At 38.1% G+C, this 27,316-nt stretch overlaps 1 protein-coding gene across 1 annotated transcript; it reads left to right on the top strand.

Annotated features, from left to right (window-relative positions):
- Positions 1-224: 224 nt before the first annotated feature.
- VIRMA (vir like m6A methyltransferase associated) lies at positions 225-27,094 on the top strand. Its single transcript, XM_015618330.2, has 24 exons — positions 225-307; positions 2,866-2,981; positions 3,225-3,311; positions 3,700-3,748; positions 4,221-4,389; positions 5,299-5,421; positions 6,246-6,548; positions 7,245-8,397; positions 9,442-9,933; positions 10,682-10,836; positions 12,790-12,872; positions 13,326-13,419; positions 13,559-14,103; positions 14,685-14,920; positions 15,658-15,910; positions 17,466-17,683; positions 18,941-19,073; positions 19,537-19,689; positions 21,437-21,597; positions 21,861-21,957; positions 22,924-23,090; positions 23,249-23,580; positions 24,440-24,583; positions 25,042-27,094. The coding sequence occupies exons 1-24, from the start codon at positions 245-247 to the stop codon at positions 25,197-25,199; spliced, it is 5,484 nt and encodes a 1,827-aa protein (XP_015473816.1). The 5' UTR covers positions 225-244; the 3' UTR covers positions 25,200-27,094.
- The last annotated feature ends 222 nt before the right edge of the window (positions 27,095-27,316 follow it).

Raw genomic sequence — 27,316 nt, 5'->3', positions numbered from 1 at the left:
GTCTGCGGACACCGCCCCGCTGCTCACAACCGCGACTGCTGCGCGAGTTTTAGTAGGTGAAAGGTCGGAGCCGACGAGCTCAGAGGTTTTTCCAACCTCTGAATTCATTCTGTGACTCCGTGAGTGCTGAGCTGACGCTGGCTCTGTCTCTCCTCACGGCACTGAGGGCGGCCGGGACCCGCCCCGCGCGTCCCGGAAGCGCTCGCGCGCGCGCCGGAAGCGCATCCCCCGCGGCCCGGCCAAGATGGCGGCGGATGCCGCCACCGAGCTGCTGTTCCTGGACACGTTCAAGCACCAGAGCGCGGAGGTAAAACGGGGTTCTGGTCTGCGTCTCCTCTCACCTCCCTTCTCCTCCTCTCCCTTCTCCTGGGCTACTGCCGGCGCCTCCTTGCTCGCTCCGGGGCCTCCCGGGCGTGCGGAAGCCCCGCTGAGGCGGGCCCTGGCGGCGGTCGGGCAGGAGCAGCACCGAGGCAGGTGCTGTCAAGGGCGGGCTGCCGTCTCCTTTCCGCCTCGCCTGACACAAAACCTTGCTCGAGACGCTGTCCTGGCAGCCCCAGGTGCTGCTGGCAAAGGGCGGAGGGTGGTGGGAAAGGAGTGGAGATTTGGAGGTGTCGGGGAGTGGAGGCGAACGGAGAACAAAGAAGATAAACGTGCTTCGAGAAGGCGATAATGGAAGAAGTCGACTAGAAGGCCATGCCCTGCCGCTTGTGAGATTACTGATGCTCTTGTGTAGCTGATGATGAGGAGGAATATTTGTGTGTTTGTGAGATACTCCGTTACACTTATTTACTTTGCACAATATGGGTATTTCAAGCTTTTTTGGCAGTCGTGTAAATCTTCCACTTTGAGGCTGTTGGGATCATGAGCATCTTTGAAACTGCTGGTCTTGCAGCAGGTTTGTTCGGGGCTGAGCTCGATGTGCTGTTCAGGGAGGAAGAATAGGGGAGGAAAAGTGATTGTGTACTATAACTTGAGAAAGACGTTTCAGAGTCATAGAGTAACTAGACTATGTTCATGGATAGGCATTAGGGAAAGAAAATGGAGTATGTTGAACTCAAATGCAATTGGAAAATTATTCAGGAGTCTTCTGGCTGTCTGGATCAGCTTGGCCCAAATGTATTTTTAATTCCACTATTTAAGACAATGTTAGGTGGGGAATGCTGCCCAGTGCTGTTTCCCTGGGTAGAAACAGTAGCCACTCCTATTCCTCTCCAGGACCCCATATTCTCTTGTTGAACATTTTTCATTGTGTTCTTTTAAAATAATTTTCTGTCACTTTCATTTTTATCAGTCATTGTCCAAACTTGAACCTTATGTATTTTATGTGTTTCTTGAAAGCCTTCTTTATGTTACACCAATTCTTCCACTTTGTGGATTATGAGTGTTGCACTGGAACTTAGAGTTCTTGAAAAGTACTGCTATGTTTTTGAATAATATTACTTACTTGGCTTAGCTGTGCAGTTTAACTGCTGTTGAGCAGTTCTGATGTAGGGTCTTTTTTAATGCTTGGTAGCAAAAGTGGGTTGAATTCACTTGGTGTGTTGGTGATGTTGATGCATGACTTGCAGTGCATAATCCTGTATCATTTAAAGAGGAATTTGTCTTTATTTGGGTGGTGCTGCTGCGGATGAAGCTCCCCAGAGCAGCCCTTCCTCCAGAAATCTGTCTCCTGCATGACTCAGATCTTTTTTAGAGGCACAGATGAGCTCCCTCAGCCCTCACTCCAGTGCAGGCTGCACTCGCCCTGTTCCTCTTTGTGCATCTGGGCTCTCTGTCCTAGCAGGATTCCCTTGGTTCCACCATCCAGCTTCTAACATGTCAGCCCACAGGCCAAGGTGTTGTATTGTGTGTTAAAAAACGTCTGTGTAGATTTTTTTAGAAGACACATGCCCCAAACCGTATCGTAAAAGCTGTTTTTAAAACTCTGTTTTGTCTGTTTCATTGCTTACTAGCTTTCTAAAAATTGTAGTAGTTGCTTTTTGCTGGTTTCATTTGCTTTCTGATTGCGGTGAGAGAGATACATTTTGACTACAGATCAATATTCATTATTTAGTTGTGTTAACAGACAGATCAGTGGTTTGGGTTTTTTTTCCCTATCTATGCTAATTCAGCTTGCTAATTGGAAACATGATTCTGAGCTGTTAAGAAAGTCTTTATATTTTTACAATTGAACATAAAGTTATATGTGTGTACTGTTTTATGAGCATATATATGCTAAAAATGGTTAAATGTAATAGGATCTAATGCAGTGAATTTAGTGAGAGAAGATGTCCAGCATTAATTATTTAGTAGCTGCTACATGGAAAATCACTGTAAGTTTGATAACTTCCTAGTTTGCTCAAACATCTTTTTGGAGGGTGTAAGAGTTCTTTATACTTGCTGTTTCTGTGTGGTAAACAGGAATGATATTTGCTAAAGGTTTTCAGGTGTTGCAAAACTGAAAAAAATAAATATCCTGTGGACTTCTTATACAGATCTAGCAAAACTGACAAAGTATTGTTATAATTTTTAATATTATACTTGAAATATGAAATTTGCTAATGTTTAGAATTAAACCACACATATCTTCTGTCTGGAAAACAACAACCTGTTACTGTTTAAGAGATTATTGCAAATAAAGGTAATAAATTAAGTAATTAAACCAGTAACACTTTCTATGAAAAAATAGTGTTAAAGATATGAAAAGTGCCAAGATTATATTAAAAACGCTATTTTTCTCTGTAACACCATTTATCAGTGTTTAGCCTTTTACAGAATTGAATTTTATTACTGAACTTGCAACATGTTCCTTTAGTAGAGAATACGAGTACATTATTTTTGTTTGCATTTTATGTTTCCTAGACTTTGTTGTTCTTTGTTTTGTAGCAAAGTACCAATATTGATGTGGTCCGTTTTCCATGTGTGGTTTACATAAACGAAGTCCGAGTCATTCCTCCAGGAGTGAGAGCTCATACAAGTTTGCCTGACAACAGAGCTTATGGGTAAGTGAAAGATACCAGGTATCAGATTCAGGAAAACTTTCCTCTTATTTTTTTGTTGAACTTTCGTATCTCAATAGACCTTCCTATGTAAAAATGTAAAACGCATTCATGTGTTTGTGAACTTGTAATTATTTTGGGGCATTACTTAAACAGTATCATTTTGTAGGGTTTTTTCCATTGGTAGTCCTGCATACTCTGATAAGGGACTCATCCAATTTAATTTTACTTTTATTCTGTTCCTAGGGAGACATCGCCCCATTCATTTCAACTGGACTTGTTTTTCAACAATGTTAGCAAACCAAGTGCCCCTGTTTTTGACCGGCTGGGAAGGTAAGTTCTTTCAAGATTAGTGTGTGACTTCATTACTAATATTTTCTTCCTGAAAATTTTTATAGTGCAGAGAATGCACAATAGAAAATCCTGAATCTTCCATGATCTTCGTGTTTGGTTTGGATTTTGCCAGTGATGTTCTTATTCTTTTCCTCTGATCTGTGTGGAAGGACAGAGGTTTATGCTTAAAGTAAGAAAAGTTTCTGTTATTTTCAAGTTTACAGAGCCCATATATATTAATGCAAAGAATTTTGTACAAAGAAGTGGTTTTTCACTATTGTATGTATTTGTTCAGTGTTTTATTGTTGGCTTGTGTGATTAGTACTGCTGTGTTTTATTTCTGTGAACTTGTTTTATATTAATGAAAAATGACTTTGTATCTTTACAGCCTTGAATATGATGAAAACACTTCAATTATTTTTAGGCCAAATGCAAAGGTAATGCAATGTGATTTAAACCTCTTCTTTCCCTGCATATCTGTCATTTAGGTGTAAATATGGTTTCATGTGGTGTGTTAGCACTGTGTAAAATGTTGATTATTTTAAACCTTATCCTAAAACCTGCCTGTAGTTTAGATACTTTTTACTTTAGAGTTTTGTGTTTTTTTGTTTTGTCTTTGGTTTGTTTTTTTGTCAGGTTTTTTTTTTCATTAATAGGCTGAGGAATTTATCTAGTCAATGTATATACTGCAGGGAACTGAATGCTTTTAGACAAAGATTATTTGTGGCAATGATTGATGCGTTTAACATTTTCTCGGTTTTCAAAATGTGGGATAAAGAGGTATTTTAATGTTGGATTTTTCTTTTGGATTTTATGCTGATGCTGATACAGTGATACTAGAATAACTGTTCAGAAGTTGTCTTTAAGGGCTATTTTTTAAATTTTTTTTTTTTTTTTTAAAACCTACAGGTCAACACAGATGGATTGGTTCTCAGAGGGTGGTACAACTGTCTGACTTTGGCAATATATGGCTCAGTTGACAGGGTAATAACTCATGAGAGAGAGTCACCTCCTCCACCACCCCCTCCTCCTCCACCTCCCCAGCAACAGCCTGGATTGAAAAGGAATCCAAAACATGGTGAGTCTTGGGAGAAGACAGAGATTTTTTTTCTTTTACAAGTCAGTGTTACAGTGTCCCATCGGAAGAACAAATCCCCAGTCCTTCCACATTTTAGATTACAGTGGCTTTCTTTTTTCTTTATTATATCCTTTGTTTCATATTTTCTTCTAGATTTATATTGAACGGTTTTAAGGTCTCATCCAGTATTTTTATGAGAGTGGTTTATTTGATATGTTGGTAGTTACTTTGAATGGTCAAAATGCAGTTTAACTTGTGTGAATTCATTATAATGTAGATGATTGGAATATTAAAAAAAGGTTATTAGAATAGTATTAAAATCATAACAAGAAAATTTTACAGTCATAGTTAACTTTGCTTATGTGATGAGTAAAATATATTTCAGAAGAGTGCTTGGCACTGGTTTTAGAGCAGCCATTAATAGAATCTATGGTCAAGTTTTTGCTTCAATTTTGATTTTAGATTTAAAATTAGAACTATTATTCAAAGTATGGCTAAAAGACTGCTAAATTTAAATACTATGTACAGTAAAAAACAATTGTAAACCGTAAAAACCAGTTGAGTAAAATGTAAACTTACTTTTTTTAAGCAATTCAGATATTATTGATAGAGTTACAATATGAGCAGTGTCAAAACCAAAATTGGCAATTACTTATATAAGTTTTAAGTAAGTTTTACATAAAATAATGAGTAGTGTTAATAAGCTTGTTTATTAATGTATTTCTTGTTTACATCAAAAATTACTTCATCAAAAGTGACTTTAGAAACTTGCCTCATGTAGTGCAGAATATAGATAAAAGCTGGGCAATGGTGTTCCCCAGTGAAAAGTTGCACTGAAACCCCCAAATTTTCTGCTTTTATTCCTGTGGTTTCATAAAATGAAAGTTTTTATTTTTCAAATAAATACAGTTGATGGAGAGAAAGAAGACCAGTTCAATGGCAGTCCTCCAAGACCACAACCCAGGGGACCAAGGACACCTCCAGGCCCTCCTCCTCCTGATGATGATGAGGATGAACCTATGCCAGTGTCAGGTAGAATGAGAAGAGACTGTATTTTATTTGCTGCACATCACTGCTTAGAGGAGGCAGAATTCTGTGTTCCTGCCCAGTGTGAAATTTCTTGTCTGCAGTTACTTCTGCTGGACAGATTCAGTTTTAGGAAATGGATTTGGGAAAAAAAAAAGTTTGGGGTTTGTTCATTTACATAATTTTTAAAGATAGTAGATTGAGAATATTGGTTGTTAACCAATACACTGTTGAACATGCTGCTCATGTTTTATGTAAGTTTTCTGTTTGCTCTGGTATCCATTGTCCTTTTCCATTATTCTGCAGCATCTGCCAAGTTACCCAGTCTCTGTATTGGTTAGAAGTGCCAAGAACTCTACATATTCTTAGTCTTGCTGAACTATGTGATTGTTTTCCATCAAATCACGTGAAGATTTGCAAAATGCTATTTTTTGCATCTCTATTATATGTGATGTAGACATCTAAAGCATATATACTACCATTAAAGACAATACAAATATTTCTATAAATACATAAGCAAAAAAAAAAGGAGAGCTGAGGAGAATCTCCTTTACTGGGTGCAGGGGGATACATGGTGACAAAGGATGTGGAAAAGGCTGAGGTAGTTAATGACTTCTTTGCCTCAGTCTTTAAAACGATCATCAGTTACTTTCCAGGTACTCTGGGCTGGAAGACAGACATCGGGCAGAATGAACCCTCTGTAATCAAGGAGGGAATGCTCATCCTGGTATATGGGGCCAGATGGGATCCACTCATAGGGCCAGTCCTGTTTAATATCTTTGGATTTCAGAAAAATGCTCTTATTTCTGAAACTTTGTATTTGTTTTTAGTGGTTGGGGAAAAAGAAGATGATGTGGACCATAGGGAGGATTACTTTGAGCCGATTTCTCCTGATCGAACATCCATTCATCAAGAAAGCCAGTATTCTGATGATGGAGAAGTAGAGGAAGATCAACCAGAAGAAGGGGAAGATGATGATGATGTGGATGTTGAGGAGGATGAGGATGAGGACGATGACGATGATGATGATGATGATGGTCGTACAGTAGAGAGCATTGCCGATGAGGAGGAAGAAGAGGAGGAAGAAGATGATGAAGATGAAGAAGAGGGTGAAGAGGAGGAAGAAGGTGATGGTAAGTCGTAAAGAGTTTAGAAAAAAAATTGAGGTTTATGAAATTTTGATGGCAGCTCCTTCATGAAGAGTATGTGCAAAGGGAACTGAATATTTTCCCCCTGGTTATTGCATCGTTCTTATTTGTGGCTGTGACATCTCTCAAGAACAATATTTTCCTGTGGAATATTTATTCCTTTATAGCTAAATTTTCTATAAATAGAGAAAAATAGATACAGTTTTATAGGTGAGAATGAACATTCAATCTTGTGTTTTATGTAAAAATGTAGGAAAGTGGTGGAAGATGAAGTAAAAACCAAATGAAGTTGTTCATGTAATAAAGTTAGTTGTCATCTTGTATTACTTAAAGATCACACCCGTGTCTTTGCAAAAATTTCAGGCTATAAGTTATATGATAGATGCAATCATTGGAAGAAAATTGGACAGTGTACTTGTAGTAATGTGTACTCTAGTTAAACTTTCTGCTTTATATATTCTTTTAAATGACTCCATTATTACATAAAAAAAACCAGTTGGATGTGACTTTCTACTTGTGTCTTGAAAGAGAAGGCTTTTTGTATGTGTCAGTGTGTGATTGTTCTCTAGCTAGTAATATTTGTGTAAAATGAGTCACTACTTTGTATTAGGATGATATTTTCTGCAGTTATGAACTGGTTTACTCATAACTGATTTGGTAACTTAATCTTTCTGTTTATAGGAGATGATGGCTATGAGCAGATTTCAAGTGATGAAGATGTAATTGCTGATCTGGAACGTGAAACATTTAAGTATCCAAGCTTTGATATTGAATATACTCCTGAGGATCTGGCATCTGTGCCTCCTGTGACATATGAACCTTTTGAAAAGGAGCTTGGACCTCTTTTACACTTCAGCTGCCCTTACAAGACTGTATTTGAAAATGAAGTTGCTAAAATTAAGGACCAAGATCAAGAAAAAGAAGGTTCAGGGGCAGTGGAAGGCTCATTTAAATTAACTGAACTGTTGGAATTATATCAGGAGGAAAGGGGTGCAAAGTGGGTCACTGCATTAGAAGAAATTCCAAGTTTAATAGTAAAAGAGTTGAGCTACCTGCTGGTGAAAGACACAAAGCAAGACTATATTACCCAGCTAGTAGACTGGACCCTGCAAGCTTTAAACCTTCAGGTGGCTCTCAAACAGCCCATTGCTTTGAACGTTCGGCAGCTGAAAGCTGGGACAAAGTTGGTATCTTCTTTAGCAGAATGTGGGACTCAAGGAATAACAGCACTCTTGCAGGCAGGAGTTATTAATGTGTTGTTTGAACTGTTGTTTGCAGATCATGTATCATCCTCCCTTAAACTTAATGCTTTTAAAGCTTTGGATAGTGTCATTAGTATGACTGAGGGAATGGAAATGTTTCTGAGAGGTGGCACAGATGCACATGAAAAAAGTGGTTATCAGAAACTCCTGGAACTCATACTGTTGGATCAGACTGTGCGAGTTGTTACAGCTGGTTCTGCAATTCTCCAGAAATGTCACTTCTATGAGATTCTGTCAGACATTAAAAAGGTGGTAGATCAGTTAGCAGAGAACACTCCTCCTCTTCCTAATCACACAGAGCCAGAGCAGGACCAGGACTTGTCAGGACTTGAAAGAACCAACCAAGAATATGAAAATGATGTGGAAGCTCCTATGGACATGGATCATCTTTTGGAATCTTCTAATATAAGCGAAGGAGACATGGAAAAACTTGTTAGTCTTCTTGAAGAGATCTTCCATTTGATGGAAACTGCTCCTCATACAATGATTCAGCCACCTGTGAAATCTTTCCCAACCATGGCACGCATTACAGGCCCTCCAGAAAGGGATGATCCTTACCCTGTCCTGTTTAGGTATGGTAGTTGCAAATTCAGTTTCTAGAGTCTATTTCCTCCAGTTGATAGAGGTATATTTCAAGGGTGACTTTTTTGAATATCACTTTGCTAGGTATTTCACTTAATTCTTTATTGGAAGATTCTAGATTGTTCATATAAGGTCTGAGAGAGTTTGGTAAGTTTATGTACCTGTTATTTTCTTGGCTTTCAATCGACCTAGAATGCACTTAGCCAGAAGTTAACATCTCCTTATTACTGGTAATGTGCTTGTCCTTCAGTTGCATTTGTAGATGCTGACAGGTTATGCTAGGTGCTGTCCTGTTTTAAAATGGTTATGGTTGTAAATCTAGACTATTTCGTTTGACATCTTGGAACATGTCTTTGTGTATGGATAAAATAGATCTGTAATTCTTCAGTCTGCATGTGGCAAGATGCAAACCAGCCTCAGATTCATGTAAAGGTCATGCAGTTTATCACTGTAGCTCACTTTCACAGCACAGGCAGAGCAGCTGAGACTTTCCTGCCTTCAGCCAGTTAAAACGTCCCATGGGTTCTTACTCTCTTAGCAAGTTTCTGTCTAGGAAGTGTTTCTCTAAATGCTGACTGATTAGCAGTGGTGTATCTCATGGCTGAATATAAACATCTACATGCAAAGAGTATTCAAAAATTGCCTGCTAGATGTGCTATAATGATTGATTTCCTAGCACATTTTAAACATTGAATCTGGCATTGATGGTTTTTCAGATGCAGCCAATTTAATAAAATACAGTGTCCTGTTCTGTGTGTAGATATGGTTAAGGGTTTTCTTTTTGGGGGGGTGGTTTTTAATGGAGATCAGAATTTTAGGACATTTTTCTTGTAAATAGCATAGCAGTTACATTTTGCAAGGCTTAAATTTTGTAGTACTTCATAATTAGTTATTATTTCTTGTAGTCCACAGAGCAGTAAGTACTGAAGTTAGGAGATACGTAGTTTTATATAATGTTATTGTGCAGTGTTGACAAATATTTGTAGCATTGCTGATTGTTTTCCTGGTTTTGGATTTATTTTTTTTTTTTTCAGATATCTTCATAGTCACCATTTCTTGGAATGCATTACTCTGCTACTGTCTCTTCCAGTGACAGGTGCACATCCAGGTGTGCTTCAGGCTATCCGAGATATATTGCGTTTCCTGGCACAGTCACAGAAGGGTCTTCTTTTCTTTATTTCTGAGCACGAAGCAACAAACTTGTTGGTTAGAGCACTTTGTCAGTTTTCTGATCCAGAACAAGAGGAAGGTCTGCAGTCAGACGGTGCCAACGAGGACACTTTTGCCCTGTGGCTCCTCCATTCAACACAGACATTACAGTGCATTTCAGAATTGTTCTGCCACTTCCAGCGGTGCACAGCCAGCGAGGAGACTGACCACTCAGATCTGCTGGGAACACTTCACAACCTTTACTTGATCACCTTTAACCCTGTGGGAAGATCTGCTGTGGCTCATGTATTCAGTCTGGAAAAAAATCTCCAAAGTCTTATTACTTTAATGGAGTACTATTCCAAAGAAGCTTTAGGGTAATGTATGCATTTATTTATTTCCTTTAGTTTTTTTCATTTTAAAAGTATCTATCTCTTATTCAGTAAATCTAAAATATTTTTCTTTTAAATCCTGATGTTTTTATTTAAAACCAAGAGAACTTTTAAGTAGAAGCATGTAATACAAAATCAGGCCTGTCTTTTGTAGTCAGGTACTTAATACCCCAAATCTGTGTAGGTCATCAACAAAGTTCTTGTAATATATGTAGGGCAAACTTTTGGTTATGTGGCAAGAAATCAGTAAGTAGGCAGTTTTCATTCAAGCATAAAATGTTGCCTGTGAAACAAGCAAAAGGTTTGACTGGGTACAGAGAGAGTACTGCACACTACTCTGGGGTGGGAATCTCTCAATTCTTCAAGTTCTTGGAGATGTTAAATACTGTCATTGTTTTTTCTGGACAGGCAGTTGTACTACTTTAGGTAGCAGTGATTTTAAAATGATTTGTGAAACAGATGAATTTACATAGAAATATTTGCATACCACTTGACTGGATCTCATAGTTTGTTGATGCTGAAGCAAATATGAATGTGTATAATGTGTATAATGCAGCAGAGTGTGTTCAAAAAGCATAGGAGGAAAATGGGTTTCTTTCATTGATAATTATATGGGGCAATCCTTGGTGAATGTAAAAGTTCTCTAGGTAGATTTTTAGGGGTGAGATAATGAAAATCTAACAGATACCCAGTTGTATTAGCTGAGATCTAAAGAAAATCCTTGTTGTTTCAGAGATTCAAAGTCTAAGAAGTCAGTTGCTTATAACTATGCCTGCATCCTTGTTTTGCTGGTGGTGCAATCTTCCAGTGATGTCCAAATGCTGGAACAGCATTCAGCACCTTTGCTGAAGCTTTGTAAAGCAGATGAAAATAACACCAAGTTGCAAGGTACAGTATGTGTAATTATCAACTGAATTGTTTGAATGTATAGAAGAAATCTTTTTTTATGTGAATAGTCGGTGCTTCATAGTTGTCTGGCTTGGATAATGAAATTACTTTTCCAATTGGATCTGATTAGTTGAGTCACTGAGATAATATGCAATTTTTTTCTGTTAATGAGACTTAAATAGGAAATTATTTATAGTTAAATTATTTTTCAAGTAAAATAGCTACCGTGAATTTTGGATAATTACAGGAAGTTTGAAACTGTGTTGATAACAGAAGAGCAAATTTCTGTAAAGGTGGACTAACTTGTCAGAGCTGAATCTTGCTTTTGTTTGCTATTGCAATTGTTCTGGTTTAGCCCCCACTGGACATTAAACACTACACCACTGTTACTCACTCTGCCATCCACCCCTCAGTGAGATGAGGAGGAGAATCAGGGAAAAACAAGTGAAGCTCGTGGATTGAGATAAGAAAATAAATAATTGAGAAAAAGTAACATATAATAATACCTAATGCTAATGATAACAACAATAATAATTGTAATAAAAAGGAGAGAAGAGATAAAACCCCAGAAAACAAGTGATGCATTGTGCAGTTGCCCACCTGCTGATCAATGCCCAGCCCCTCCCCAAGAAGTGATCAGCCCTTTCCAGGCAACTCTCCCAGTTTTCATACTGAACATGACATCTTATGGTATGGAATATCCCTTTGGACAGTTTGGGTCTGCTCTCCTGGCTGTGCTCCCTCCCAGCTTCTTCTGCAGCTCCTCATTCACAGAGCATGAGACTGGAAAGTCCTTGACTTAGGGTAAAGCACTGCTTAGCAACAACCAAAATATCACTGTGTTATCAACATTGTTCTCATGCTAAATCCAAACCACAGCACTGTACCAGCTACTAGGAGGGAAATAAGCTCTATTTATCCCAGCTGGAACCAGGACAGTGATTTACTCTGACAGGATCTTTACTAATAAATAATCCTGGGACTGCTTTAAGGCATCTAGGCCAGTTGGCATGGAATAGTCCATGTTACCCTGTTACTACATCTTTTGATGTCCAAACTGTGTCTTGGTATGTTCCCAGCTCGTGTTGAGTTACAGATCAGGCCTGGGACACTCAGAAAAACCCTGCTGGGGACTATTCTGACACCTGAACATTGAAACTCTCATGTCCAAAGTTGTGCTCTGCACTGATTAATCATTTCATGTAGACATGCCAATAATTTCTTCCATAACTTAAATGCAGTGAAAGAAGACAGAATTCTTCAAAGTTTTTGTTTCAAAATGTTATGTCATGTTATTGTTATGCTCTTATTTTTACTCCTTACTTGATCATCAGACCGCTTCATGAGAAGCAGGGCTAGTTTATTAAATCATGAAATCAGTCTGAGTCATCAGTTCATATCCACTTGATCTTCATGTTCTTATAAATATTTTCAGGAACAACAGCTTTAAATCTTTAAATCTCTTATCCCAGGAACCAGGGACTTTCAGGTTATTCTAGACTAGGAGGGATTGATAATCTGTAAGGACTTCTAGCATGAGTAGAGTGCAGGGCAGAGATTGGCTCTGTTTAGGAACTTAATAAAAGTTTTGTACTCAGTTTGTAATAACCTATTCTGTACATTAAGGGGAATGTGTTTATGTTCTTTACTTTAGCTGACAGTGCCCCTTAGTGTCTTTTGTAAAAAATGTTTAATTACAGATAATGCAGATAAATGAGATGAAAATTAATTGTCTTCCGATTGACTTGAGCCAAATATTGTGAGTGTGCATAACACATTGTTGTCCTGAAGTTTCATTTTTGTTGGTGCTTTTTAGCTGGGTACAGCTGCACTATGCGCTCCACAAATTTCACACTTGGCTTTAGTACCTATTTTGTAAATTAAGGACATTTTGATTGACAAAGGTTTTATGATCATAGATTCACTGACTTAAGGTTTGTTTTTTTTTCCCAGAGCTCAGCAAGTGGCTTGAACCTTTGAAAAATCTTAGATTTGAAATAAATTGTATTCCAAATCTTATTGAATATATCAAGCAGGTCAGTAAAATATAGGTAGATGCTATCTTTTATTTATGTTCAAAAGCTCAGACCTTTTGTAGTCTGATGTTTTGTCTTAGATATGTACTAATATATGATATTTAAAAATAGATACTGTTATCCAAAATATATGCTTCTGTTAAAGCTGTTGAGCTAGGCTGGGTCTTGTGTTGTTATATTTATTGAAACAAAATCTAAAGTAAATATATGATGCAAAGATCTAGTTATTTAAATCTCTTATCTTCTTGTAAATCACAATGCAAATGTTAATGCTCTTTTTTTTTTTGTTTCTGCCTTATTTGACTGCTAACCAAAAGGTGAAATAGCTGAACTTAAATTTTGTGACGTACTTACAGAAATACAGAATTTGGATACTAAGCAAGCAATATACTCATTAAAGCCTTCCTTGTAATACAGACTCATTCCTTTTTTCTTTTTCTTTTCCTCTAAAAGAATATTGACAGTTTGATGACCCCAGATGGAGTTGGTCTTCCCACTGCACTTCGTGTTCTTTGTCATATTGCATGCCCACCACCTCTGGTAGAAGGTATGGCTGATGTATTTGTACATCAGGTTGAAGTACAAATCTTAGTTTTCTCAGTCTTCTACTTAAACCTGGCTAAAGTGTAAGTGTGATTGCCCAGGAGAAATTAGAAATACAGAAATGTTACTTCTTTTCTGTACAGGCCAACAGAAGGACCTTAAATGGAATCTTGCAGTTATTCAGCTCTTCTCTTCTGAGGGAATGGACACTTTCATCCGGGTGTTACAGAAGCTGAACAGCATCCTTATTCAGCCTTGGCGACTCCACGTCAACATGGGCACCACGCTGCACAGAGTTACTACCATTTCCATGGCCCGCTGTACACTCACTCTCCTTAAGACAATGCTAACAGAACTGCTGCGGGGTGGATCCTTTGAATTCAAGGACATGCGTGTTCCTGCAGCACTCGTTTCCTTACACATGCTCCTCTGCTCTATTCCTCTCTCAGGCCGCTTAGATAGCGATGAACAAAAAATCCAGAATGACATTGTTGACATCTTACTGACTTTTACACAAGGTGTTAATGAAAAACTTACCATTTCTGAGGAAACTTTGGCGAACAATACTTGGTCTTTAATGCTGAAGGAGGTTCTCTCATCAATTTTGAGAATTCCTGAAGGCTTTTTCTCTGGACTTATATTGCTTTCCGAATTGTTGCCTCTTCCACTGCCCATGCAGACTACTCAGGTATAACTTGGATGTATTTAAAGAATTTTTACTATTTATATATAACCCTTTGACCATTTTTGTAGTGGTGGAAAAAACCAGATACATGTATGATGATGCAGGATGAATTAAAGTTGTTGTAAAACATTTGTGCTCATACAGATTCTTTATAGATAAGTCTTTTTCAGCAGAAACAAAATTGGTGTTATTTGGAGCATTTTTCTTAAGTTAGCATTCATATGTTGTTCTTTTGTGCCTTGTGAGATTATCTAGACTCCTGTTCTGTTACTTAAATGACTGATTCTGAAGCTTTTTATTTAACTCTGAATGCTGGTATATTAAGGTTGTTTTTTCTTTTGTCGTGGATCTAGAATTTGTGATCTTTAATAAGTAAGCATAAAAGATGTGTGATAATCCATGCTTCTGAAGGAATACCTAATTTGCTGGCTCATGCCCTGTCATTTGGTGACAATGAAAATGGCATTCCCTATTTTTAATGAGGGCAGTACTTGTACTTCATCTTTGTTTATACATTGTGATAGAATTCAGGTCTTACCATAAAAATTGACAGGAAAAACCCTCCTGCCCTTTGGTTCCTGCAGGTAATTGAAGCCCATGATATTGCAGTGGCACTCAACACCAGGAAGCTGTGGAGTATGCACCTCCACGTGCAGGCCAAGCTGATACAAGAGATCGTTCGATCTTTCTCCGGTTCGTCTTGCCAGCCCATTCAGCATATGTTGAGGCGGATTTGTGTTCAGCTGTGTGACTTGGCTTCACCTACTGCTCTTCTCATCATGAGGACAGTATTGGATCTAATTGTAGAGGACCTCCAAAGGTATTTTTGTTTATCTTGCTAAGATTCCATTAATGAACTGTTAAATTCACCTTGCTTCTGGGCAGTAGATTTAGCAGGACGAAAATAATTTTGGAAATCTTATTCATCATGGGATCAATGAATTCTTATTCCAATGCTATATGCTGTGTCCTGATAATGCTTAATGTTGCCAGAGAACCAGCTCATACCTCTAAGTTTTGATGTAGACAGTTTCATGTTGCATTTTTATGGTAAGTGTTTTAGGAAGATTTTCTTGAGGCTGTCCTTGCAAAGCCTCATCTCACCTGAAAGTGCTTTTAAGGACCTGTATGACATAAATAAGAAGAGTAGGCCAGTAAAGGTTGCTGTACTGGGATTACATATGTGTGTAGTTGTTTGTAAACTGGAGGAAGTTTAATGATACAGGTTCAAAGGGTTTTGAAACTATGAGTACTTTTTCTTTAAAGCATAATTGTACACTTAGATACTGTTTATGTAACAGCATATTTATCTTACACAATTAGATACAATACAGTATGTTAAATACATAGTAGATTAATTAATGATGTGACCAGAAGTTCTTTAGTGAAAGCTGAGCAGTTTTCAAAAAGTAAATGGAACTGTAAATTTAAGTATGCAAACTAGGTGATTTTTTTTCTAAAATGCAGATTTATATTTTTATTCCTGTGATGGTTGTTTTTATAGTTTCTTAGATCACTTTAAAACAGCTTTTTAACAGTGCACTGATACTCTTTCAGCAACACAGAAGATAAAGAGAAGCAGTACACTGGACAGACCACTCGACTGCTTGCTTTACTGGATGCCCTGGCTTCACATAAAGCATGTAAATTGGCTATTTTGCATCTTATCAGTGGAACTACTAAAGGAGATGAAAAATATGCAGAGGTTTTCCAGGAGCTCTTGGCTTTGATGCGATCAGCTGGGGACAATGTCACTCATCAACAGTGTGCTGAATATATAACTTCCCTTTTGCAGTCCCTCTGTGATCAGGTATTTCCTATATTTAATGCATTTTATATATATATATATATATATATATATATATAATATTGCCTAATGTATGTTGATTGTTGTAGGAGGCAAATTAAATGAGGTTGTTTCTTAAGTACCCCTTTTTTTTCAACATTTTTTACCTCATTTACATCATTTACAAGTAGCATGGTTTACTACTTTGGCAGACGTGCTGCCTTCTTGTTCTTGAATGTAAATACTTTGCACTTTGTGACATGTCTTCTGCATTGTGTGCACTGTTCTGGTAGCTCATAGAGACCAGAAACTGAATGGCACAAAGATTTCCTGTCCCATCAGCTGACAGAGGGATGCCATTTCTCCATGTGGGCCACTGACAAAACTTGTCACTGTTCACTTCCTACCTAGTTAAATAAATATGTATCTCTAAGTAGACTAACTGATACCTCTTGAAAATATATTCCAAATGTATGTATGCTGTGCTGGTACTGTAAAACTCCTCCATTAAAAAAAATCAGAAGTTACTAGAGCAAGGTAAGAAATGTTAGTTGAAAATTGATTCATAGACTGGCCTTGTAGTTTCTCAGTAATGTGTGCACAGATTTGCATGTCATTATTTGTCTTACTAGTGCATATATTCATTTGATCTAGTGCTTACCCAGTTACACAAAAGACATTTGGTTGTTGTTGGTCAGTAGAGGTAATCATCCATATGCATATAAACACGATCTCTCCATACAAACTTGTTGGGAAAATTAATCTTGTTTTATTTTATGTAAAATATGCAAGTGACAGAAAGTCCTAAACTTCTTTGGTAGTGTCTGCAGCCACTTAATTTTCACAGAACCATGGAATCAAAGACTACTGCAAATTGGAAGGGACCCATAAGGATCGTCAAGTCCAACTCCCTGCCCTTCACAGGAATACCTAAAACTAAACCATGACTAATAGTGTCATCTAGATGCTCTCCAAACTCTGACAGGCTTGATGCCTAATCACTTCCCTGAGGACCCTGTTCCAGTGACCAATCTATCAGTGAAAAACCTTTTCCTAATGTCCAACCTGAATGTCCCTTGATGCAGCTTCATTCCATTTCCTTGTGTCATGTCGCTGGTCACTAGAGGGAGGAGAGCACCTGCCCCTCTGCTGCTCCCCTTAAGGCACTTGTAGATTGCTGTGAGGTCACCCCTCAGCCTTCTCTTCTCCAGGCTGAACCAGCCAAGGAACTTCAGCCTCTTTGGCCAGTGTTTTGATATTGAGAGACACATTGGCTGTATCTAGGTAGGAAACTGTGTATGTTACCCAGTGACTATTTGGCTTTAATTTCAGCTCTGCTGCAATATTTCAGAATTTGAAGCTTTCATGTTTTAGAAATAAATAATGGTCTGTAACACTTAACAGAACTGAACAAAAAGAATACTCTAGATTAGTATTTTGCTGGTCAGTAATAACTGAAATACTGGAATAAAATTATGATAGTGAAAGAGCCCAGCGCTTCTGACTTCATGTAAGATTTATATTTACTGCAGGCATACAGAATGCATTTTTACTATATGTATAATGATCATTCTTTTAGGATATTGCACTTATTTTACCAAGTTCAACAGAAGGCTCTGTGTCTGAATTAGAGCAGCTTTCCAACTCCTTACCAAGCAAAGAGCTGATGCCCTTAATTTGTGACTGTCTGATGGAAACATTAACAAATTCTGAGAGCAGTTACAGTTGTCTGCTGACATGCATCCGAACAATGATGTTCCTTACAGAGCATGATTATGGCTTCTACCACTTGAAGAGGTATGGTTTTTTTATGATATCACTGACAGCTGAAAATAGTGAAATTTTAATTGTAATTAAATTTTAATTTTCTACTAAGCATGTTTTAAAACAATTGTAAAATTCTTTAAAAACATGCTTAGTAGAAAATGTTGAGGATAAGGCAAAACTAAAACTTTTGTGTAAAAACAAAACTAAACTTTTGTTTCTCTTTGGGGCTTCAGTGTTTTATTCAGTATTTTGGTCTTTCTTCACCTTCTGAATAACTTTTGCAGTATGCATACAGAAGCACTTTAGTTTCAAGAAAGAGACAAAACATTGAAAACGGGTTTGTACACTCTGTTTCCCCACTCCAAGGTGGGAGGATTAGAATGAGTTATAGTGCTCTTGTTCTTTCTCTTTTGAGACACTCAAAGAGCTCTCATCTGGAACATTGGAGAACTGTTTCTAATTCCTCTATTTTTAGGGGATTCAGTTTACACTTCCCTGAGTGTTTCGACCTCCCGGCAATTCCGGCTTTAGAAAAGAGTTTTTTTTTTTTACAAACTATTTTTGTTAACTCCACTCACTGTGAACAAAATATATACATGTATTGGACAATATTGTGTTGTTTTGACTTGATTCTTTGTCCTATATTTGGCCTTGTTTTGTTCGCTGAAGTTGAAGTGCAGAGGCAAAAAAGTGATATTTGCAGAGAGAAAAAGGAGCAGTATCAATACAAGGTTGTTCAAAACACTTCAAAGTCATGCTGTTGGATGCAAGAAGCCCTACAATCACCAGTGAAAAATGAGCAACTTACAGATGCTGTTCTTTCTGTGATCCCATGTGTCCAGCTGTCAGCTTCAGTGCACAGCCTTGCTATTTCAGTTTGTGTAGCCTTTACAGTTTGTTTTCTCCAGTTGGACATCATGGGATGGAGTGAAATTGTAGCTGCAAGCATGACCCTGCTTCATACATAAGGTCCTTGTGCAAACACATATTTCTGTACTTCAGTCTCTTTTCTGCCAAAGATGAAATTGTAATTTCTTGAATGTTTTGGAGGTAGTATATATAGCTGTATATGTGCAGTCTGAAATATCTGCAGACAGTGCTGGTGAAAACAGGAGTCTAGTACAGAGAAAATAATGAAGCTCTGGCTTTGTAATCATGGCTGAACTTGATAATTGTAAAATTTGCCAAGTTTATTTTGCATATATGTCATTTTCTCATAATCAGTTATGGTGGAACAGTCACAATGTGTGTACTAATAAATTATTTCTCTTTTTATTTTTAAAATAGCTCTCTAAGAAAACACAACAATGCTCTATACACTGTATTAAAGAGAGTAATAACTAGTTTCAGCAAAGACACAGGTGAACTGGCTTCTTCATTTTTGGATTTTATGCGACAGATTCTAAACTCTGATACGCTGGTAAGTGAATATGTATTGAATGCTTAAACTCAGCTGCATTTCTCTGAAATCTGCAGTGTGTGGCTTGTTCAGGAACAATTATTTCAGAAAGCAGTTGGTTCTGCAGATTGCTGGGTAAGGCTTTTCCATCAGTAGTGTGTTAGTGCTGTCTTTAGTTTTTAATGAAATCTGTGAAAGCTAGGCAGGATGTATGGTCAGTAAGAGGGTTTTTCAGTAGGAAGAAAGGCATATTGGTTCATACTGATTTCCTAAGTGAATAGTATGGCGTGGTGTCCCAGTTTTAGCTTGACAGTATACTGTTAGAAAGCTGCTGTATTGATGTGTACTGTTTTTACATCAAGAGATAACTAATTTTGCTAGAGTTGCTCTCATGTGTGCTTGAATTCAAAGGGGTTGGGAGTCCAGAAATACTGAACATTTATGAGTACTTATCCCCCAACTTATTCCCTGTTAAATATTTCAGGGATGTTGTGGAGATGATGGAAGCCTTATGGAAACAGATGGATCCCATTCAGGCAGAACACTGGGTCTTACCACTGCAGAGTTAAAACATCTACTGCAGAACAAAGAAGAGACCCCAGAAAACCTGCTTCTTGATCTGGAGAAACATGTTATGGTAAAAGAATTCAAATAATCACGTTGATGTTGCAGTTTTCTATTAGCACATCCTGAGAGCCCAGGCATTTAAAGCTGTCACGGAAGGCAGCACATGCCTACAAGCAGAGGGTGTAGGGTAGTGGTGAAGCAGATTATTAATGTAATAAACAACAGGAAGAACAACCCCATCTTAGCAGTGGCTTAATGTTACTGATGACTGGTAACAAGTGGAATTAATTCTGGGGGCTGGATATTGTTGGATGTTTTCATCAGAGGCCTGAACAGTGGATACATTTTCAGTGAATCTGTGGATGCCAGTAGGAGGGAGAGTGACTAATCTGACACATAGCAAAGCCTCAATCCAGAGAGACGTCAATAAATGCTTTAGGATTGATTTAGCAGAAAGTTTCTGTAGTTCATTAGGAAAAATGCAAAGGTCTGTAGTGAAAGCAGGATAATCCCATGCCTTGTTGCAGGCTGGGCTGAAAAGGGCCAGGTGGTTATGTTGGTTGATAGGTTAAATGTGGGCTGACAGTGCACGGTCACTAGAAACAGGTGAGGGTGTGTTCTGATCCATCCTGGAAGGAGCATGGTCAGCACATCCAGGGGCCTTGTCTCCCTCCACGGGATGCTGCTGAGCTCTCACGTCGGGTGTTGTGTTCACCTTTGACCAGCTTTGCCCTCTTACCAGTTCTAGAGACACCTGGGGAAGCTGAAGAGGGTTCTACCGAGGTGGTCAGGCACCTACAGCACGTGTGCTAGAGAGAGAGGAGGAAGAAGCTGGGCTTGTTCAGCCCTCTGGTGTAGAGGGCTCAGGAGCTATTTCAGAGTTTGCCACAGCTGTTTGTGGAGATAGTAACAAAGATGGTGGAATCAAACTTCTTTTGATAATTCCAGATGATAAAGGGTAATGCCCCAAATTGTGGCTTCAGAGGTTCAGGTTGACGTTAGTGGGGGGGGGGGGTGGTGGGAAAAATCACTGAGAGAAAAGTGAAGAACTGAACAGGTCAGTTGGGCTGTGGGCTCTCTGTCACTGGAACTTTTTTTAGACATGACTGGATGAAGTAATGGCTGACCTGATCTGCCTTTGTTTGATAGCTGCTTCAAGCAGTGATGGTGGGGACTGGACTAGAGGCCATGCAGAATTCAGTGCATCCAACTTTTCTATGATTAATTATATTATTATTAATATTATTTGCAATTATAATATAATTGCGAACTTAACTCTGATATTCAAATCTGATTTTGTGTAACTGATGGCAGCCATGCAGTAGATGACTAATGTAAGAGAGCCCATGAAACAGCTTCTCCACAGCCTGTTGATCACACTTCATTTCACTTTGACTTAATTTTCACACTTTCAAGTGCTATATTCCCTCCTGTCCCTTCTCTGGCTGCCTACATCTATTAGTTAAGGGATGAAAAGCCACAGTTGTTCTGAATAAGGAATGGCAGACACAGGACATTGGAATGCTTTAACAGAGAGCTCCTTAAATAAAACCTGGGGCAGTGTCTTCCTTGGGATGTTACAAAGGCTACTGCATCAGCTGGGAATGAAACTTAGAACGTGCATGTGGTGACATGGTTTGTTTAATGCCACACTGAGGAGCCTTCTGCTGTTGTTTGTGTACTCAGGTGTTTTAGCTTCACTATTTGTGGCTAGATAGAATGTTGTATAGTACCTCCCCCTTTTTTAAGAAATAAGCAAAACATTACTCCTTCTCTGAGGAGGGGAAAAACATCTGACTTGTTCTGTGTTGTCATAGGATCGTTCTAAGGAAGATGATGGCCTTGAATCCTTGCTGGACAACATTGTTGGAGTAAGACAGATGTTGGAGTCAGCAGGTGATTCTTGTCCACTGAGTGACCAAGATATTGAGCCTACTCTTTCTGCACCAGACTCTCTTCAGAATTTGTTTAACAACAGGTAAAATGGTTGAGTGTGTCAGCAGTCTGCCTGTGATTTATTTGAGAAAATGGAGTAATTTATGCATATATAAATTAAGTATATTAAAAACAGAATGTAAAGAGCACTGTTGTCACTACTACCCACTAGTCCAATGTATTTAACATCATTGTGAGTATCACAAATAAGGCAGTGGTGTTCACCCCAGGTTCTGTGGTGCTGTGTACACTTGCAGTTGGCTGTGGTTCATAACCAAACAGGCCTTTGGCATTGTTCTGTTGTAGGACTACATACGTGTTGGCAGATGTGATGGATGACCAGCTGAAGTCCATGTGGTTCTCACCCTTTCAGTCTGAAGAAATAGACACTGACCTGGATATGGTAAAAGGCTTCATTAACGTATCTGAAGTGGATTTAAAAATGAGGGTTAATCTGAACTAGTAGCATCAGAAATTCATATGGCCAAATGGTTGTTTTCCTGAGTTCACCTTTCTAACTTGACCCAGATAGAGAGGTTGGAATTTGTTAAATGGGTTATCAAATGCCTTTGGATTGACTTGGAAGCCGCTACAAAACTGGGATCTTTTGCAGTACCCTAGGAGAACAGTTGCTGTGTCGGTCCCAAACTGCTTTTGCACTGCTGCTGAGGCTTTTCATCTGTTTGTATTAAATGTAGGAAAGAATGTGATTTCGTTTCTTCTCCTTGCTTGTCCTCTGTCATTGCAGTAAGATCCACAATCCTGATAGCTTTGCTTTTTTTATTTAAATATTTGCTCTGATCTGACAAAACTGGGAAACATGGCAGTAGGAAATGAAACTATGTGCACAAAAGCTTTTCATACTTGTTGAAACTTTATTATAATCTACACTTTAAATCTAATAGTGAAAAACACAATAGCATTCCTAGATTTTTAGAACTAAGGAATTGTCAGTGTTTTAATTTCTTGTGTGAGAAGTAATCAGTTTCTGTTTACTTCATTGCTTTAATTCTTTTTTAGTTTTACTTTAATTTACATGCAAATATAGTTTTGTTTTTACTATAGTTTAAAAAAAATGTAGATTTTTTTCTCAAGTAAAACCAAAACTGTATAAAAGTGCCATTAATAAATTAATAGGGCTATAGCTTAAGCAAGAGAATTGTCCCATTGTAGGTCATTGAGTGACAAGACAGATGTTCATATTGGAGAGCTATGCCCCTCACTGCTTTTGTGTTCAGATCTAGCAAGATAATTTTGCTGCAGCTCTGCTGTATTTTTTACTTTGTTACTGCTCTTTTTTTTTTCTTTTTTTTTTTTTTTTTTTTTGGAAGTGCTAGTAATGACCATTTTGATTAAACTCTCTTTGAAGGTAAAAGTTGACTTAATTGAACTGTCAGAGAAGGGCTGCAGTGACTTTGACTTGCAAGCTGAATTGGAGAGGTCATTTTTGTCAGAACCATCATCTCCTGGACGCACAAAAACCACAAAGGGCTTCAAGCTTGGCAAGCACAAGCATGAGACCTTCATAACTTCAAGGTAAAATGTGTTTAATGAGTTAAGGCTATCTTCAGCATTGTTTTGTATGTTGTCAAATTGTCAAATACCTTTCAAATTCTGTCTCAAATATGGAGAATGCCTGACCATCAGAAGTACAGTGTTACATTAGCTAACTAAATCATGGTTTGTTGTGACAGTGGGAAATCTGAGTACATAGAGCCTGCAAAGAGAGCTCATGTTGTGCCACCACCCAGAGGAAGAGGAAGGGGAGGATTTGGACAAGGAATTCGACCGCATGATATCTTCCGTCAGAGGAAGCAGAACACAAGCAGGCCACCCTCCATGCATGTGGACGATTTTGTTGCTGCAGAGAGCAAAGAAGTGGTTGCTCCAGATGGGATACCACCAGCCAAAAGGCCACCAAAAGTGTCACAGAAGATTTCTTCGCGTGGTGGGTTCTCAGGGAATCGTGGAGGACGAGGAGCTTTTCACAGTCAGAACAGGTTTTTTACACCACCTGCTTCAAAAGGTATGTTGGTTCCTGTATTAGAACTGGAGTAAAGGCATGCTAAAATTGCTTCAGTAATACTAACCCAATTTCCTAGCAGTTCATCATCCCAGTGTGAGATCTTCCTGAAGCAGTGTTGTTGCAATGAGTTGTTTAGCAGCAGGAAAGATTCTCTTGAAGGTGAGAACCTCCAAAGCTGTACAATTGAAACAAGGCTCTGACTTCTCATGCTGCCTTTCTGCCTTTCTTTTACAAAAGGAGTCAGCTGTTTTAGCAGCTTGGAGTGCTTCCATGCCCTTTGTGACATTGTAGTTCCTGAAATCAAGCACCACAGTACATCTCTGGGTTTAAAAGAGGCTTTGGAATAAAAGAATGGAAGATCATGACAAGAATAAGATGCAGTTTTCAGCGAACCTGGAGATTATAGCCTACAAAGTGTTAAATTTCTTTAATACATAGACAAGATTGCATTCATTTTCCTTCCATCCCATAATTACAGCAAGTCCTTCCAAAGTAGAAACAGAAAATACTTCTATTTATAAAGTTAAAAATACTAGAATTTATTTCACCACAAAATCTATAGTATAATCTATATATATATAGATAGTATAAGAGTCTGTCTTAATACTTTAGATAATGTGAATTCTTTTAAACTTGAGTCCTTGCCTGATAAAGAGCTCTGTTCCCCTGATTCTGTGCAGAATAATTTGTAGACGTCAAGTTGGAATACTGCAGGTATGTTGATACAGAGTGTCTTTATCTATTTGAATTGTGTAAATATTATGTTACCGCTTTGACTATTGTGAAGATCAAAATGGGAAGAAACCCAAATGCAGTGATGTTTGCTCAACAGTGTGTTGGTTTTTCTCTCCCTGTCTAGGAAATTACAGTCGTCGCGAAGGTGCTCGCGGCTCAAGTTGGAGTGCACAGAGTACGCCCAGGGGAACCTACAATGACAGTAGAGGTGGTCAAAGCAATTTTAACAGGGGTCCGCTGCCACCACTGAGACCATTAAGTTCAGCAGGTACATGGTATTCATATGGGCATCGAACTATAGAGAATTCCTTGAATTTCATTTTTGCTTTACAAATGAAACCATGCAAGGATGCTGCAGACACCTTGAAATTCAGCAAATGTTTTAAGCATATATGAACAGTTGTCACTGAGACTGTGTCAAACACGTGCTTTCGTACGAACTGCCCTGTAACCCATAAAACTTGCTGAATTGAACACTTGATCGCAGAATCTTAATTTTGCACTCAGACTTTTGTCATTCGATTGTCTTCGTACCTCCATGGTAATCATAGCGCAATTAAAGCAGCAATGCTTGCGTAAAAGAAAAGTGAAAATTAAAAGGAGGAAACAGACGCTGTTTGTATCTCATCCTGGTTTTGTTTCTTACGCTTTGGCAGCAGCTACTCCGCCTAGGGCTTTTTTTTTTTTTTTTTTTTTCCAACTGAGTATACTTTTCTTTGCTTTAAGGCTACCGACCGAGTCCTCGCGATCGTGCTTCCAGAGGCCGTGGAGGAATTGGACCGTCTTGGACAAGTGCTAATAGTAGTAGCAGTGGTGGCTCAAGAGGGAAATTTGTTAGTGGAGGCAGTGGAAGAGGTCGTCATGTACGTTCCTTCACACGATAAAATAAGACCTAATGGTGGAAGAGCTCAACCTTGTGGACTTCTGTGAAGATGACAAAGAAAGCAGCGTCACTAATGGACCAATTCAGAGTTTCTGGTATCTGGAGGACACCAAGAGAATATTTTTGTCTGAAGAAAAAGCTTTTGTTTGATACAAGACTTGAAATTTCAATAAAATTCAAGACTTTTTGTGTACAATTGTAAATTTTTTTGTTCCTTTTGAAAGAATGTTTCTTTTTTTTTGTGGATTTCAATAGACAATATTCAGTAAAGCACCTCTTTGAGTTAAGACTTGAAGGACTTCTTAAATATTCATTGTGCCATAAGAAAGGTGCAAGTGTTTTGTGTGTGACTTATTGCTGCAAGAAAATTAAAAAATGTGTATGTAAGGCAATTTTGTTTTTTTCTCTCAGGTTTAGAGCCATTAGCCCTTTTTATTCCTTTGTTTTTCTGTTAGCCAGTCTGGGTTATTAATGAATGAGGTATATCTGCCGGCAGGTGAAGTAGCCGCTGATAGAAGAATGTTAAAGTATACAAATGTAAATGTAATTGATGTAGGTTTTGTTGTACTTGGGTAATGAGATTAGAAACTTCTAAGTACCACACCAGTTAAAAGTTGAATAAAATCTGTCACTAACTTCAGGGAGAATAAGTCAACATTCCGTCACGTATCTTGCAACTCCAGCTTATGCATTAGGAGCACAGGAGTTATTTCATTGGAAAGCAGCTTATACTTTCTGTTAAAAATCAAGATACTCATACCTTTAGAATACCTGGAGTTAATTTGTTCCCTGCCCCTCCTCTGTCTGACGTGGTTGAGGGGAGGGCAGAGACACAGGTGTATAACTGAACAACCATGTAGTGAGGTAGTGATGTATAAAGAGTTGGAATTTTGTTCTTGCACTTATACTGAGATGCAGTGCAAAAAGAAAAACTTAGAGGAGTAGGAATTCATAAAGAAGTGTCACTACTTGATTAAATTCTGAATTTATTTTCATATTAATTCAGTGAAATAAGGTTTTATGTGTTTGTATTCCTTTGGACTCCATGGGTTTCATAGTATTAACAGATTTTCAGTAGGCATTGCATTTTTGGACAGGGTGGGGTGTGGTAGCCTAAAGGACACATGCAGTCTTTGCAAATGAGCTCCACTGTCAGACTTAGTTTGATTTACACTTACACATGATCTATTGACAATACAGAAGTGCAATAGAGAGGTCTTACTCTACTTAAATACAGCCCAGTTCTTGTTTTACATGATTTTGACTTTGGAGAGCGTGTCTGTCTAGACTCATGAACTTTAACACCCTATTTTAAGTGTTCCTAAAGTGTGGTAATACACTAAATTGAAATTATTTTACCTTTGTAGTAGCCTGACTAAATTAAATAGATTTTTCATTTGATACTCAAAAGGCCCCTATTAGCTGTATTTTTTCTGCGTGGAGACTCTTGAGACTGTCCCACTGCTTGGGAGGTGATTGAATAACCTGTGAAAGTGGAAAACATCCATGAATTGATTGGGTGCACCTACAGGGGACAATAACAGTTCATAAAGGATTTAACCTTATTTAAAATAACATGGACAGATTTGGATTGGAAGCCAAACAATTTTCAGAATGGTAAAGTAACGGGGAGATGTAATTTTACTAATAATTATAATGACTAAAATGGGTGGATCTTTCACAGGCATTACTGTTGTTAATGCTATTTTTTTAAGGAGCACTGCATAAATATTTTTAAAGCTGACTCACTCCTTTATACCATGTGTTTAAGGTGGTTTTATTTTTTTAGAAATTTTACTGTTTGAAACTAGCAGGGATATAAATCATTTGGCTTCCATCAGGGAATTTGAAATGAAAAGTAAAGTGTCAAGCATGGAATAAATGTGTAAATATTCAGTTCTGGTTCTTCAGAGTTTAAAATACACAGCATGTCACATTAGTAATTTTCAAGCTAGGAGGAAATAAAGGGTTGGTTACATTGGTGTACGAAATCTCTGTAAATTTAGTTAAAATTGAAAAAGAAAGTGTGTGTGTAATCATGTTTTTTGTTTTGCTTTTTGTTTTATTTAGTTCTGTGACTCTTCAATGCAAAGTGGTTCCTTTCATGGATAAATTCAG

This window comes from Parus major, chromosome 2 (genome assembly GCF_001522545.3).
Source record: "Parus major isolate Abel chromosome 2, Parus_major1.1, whole genome shotgun sequence".
Taxonomy (NCBI): Eukaryota; Metazoa; Chordata; class Aves; order Passeriformes; family Paridae; genus Parus; species Parus major.
This window is presented reverse-complemented; position numbering and strand designations above follow the sequence as displayed.

Bases quoted from the DNA above. Each gene is read 5' to 3' on its own strand.
- VIRMA (XM_015618330.2), top strand. From the start codon at position 245: ATGGCGGCGGATGCCGCCACCGAGCTGCTGTTCCTGGACACGTTCAAG. The intron at 8,398-9,441 runs GTATGGTAGTTG...TTTTTTTTTCAG, and splicing joins CCTTACCCTGTCCTGTTTAG to ATATCTTCATAGTCACCATT. The intron at 10,837-12,789 runs GTACAGTATGTG...TTTTTTTCCCAG, and splicing joins AAATAACACCAAGTTGCAAG to AGCTCAGCAAGTGGCTTGAA.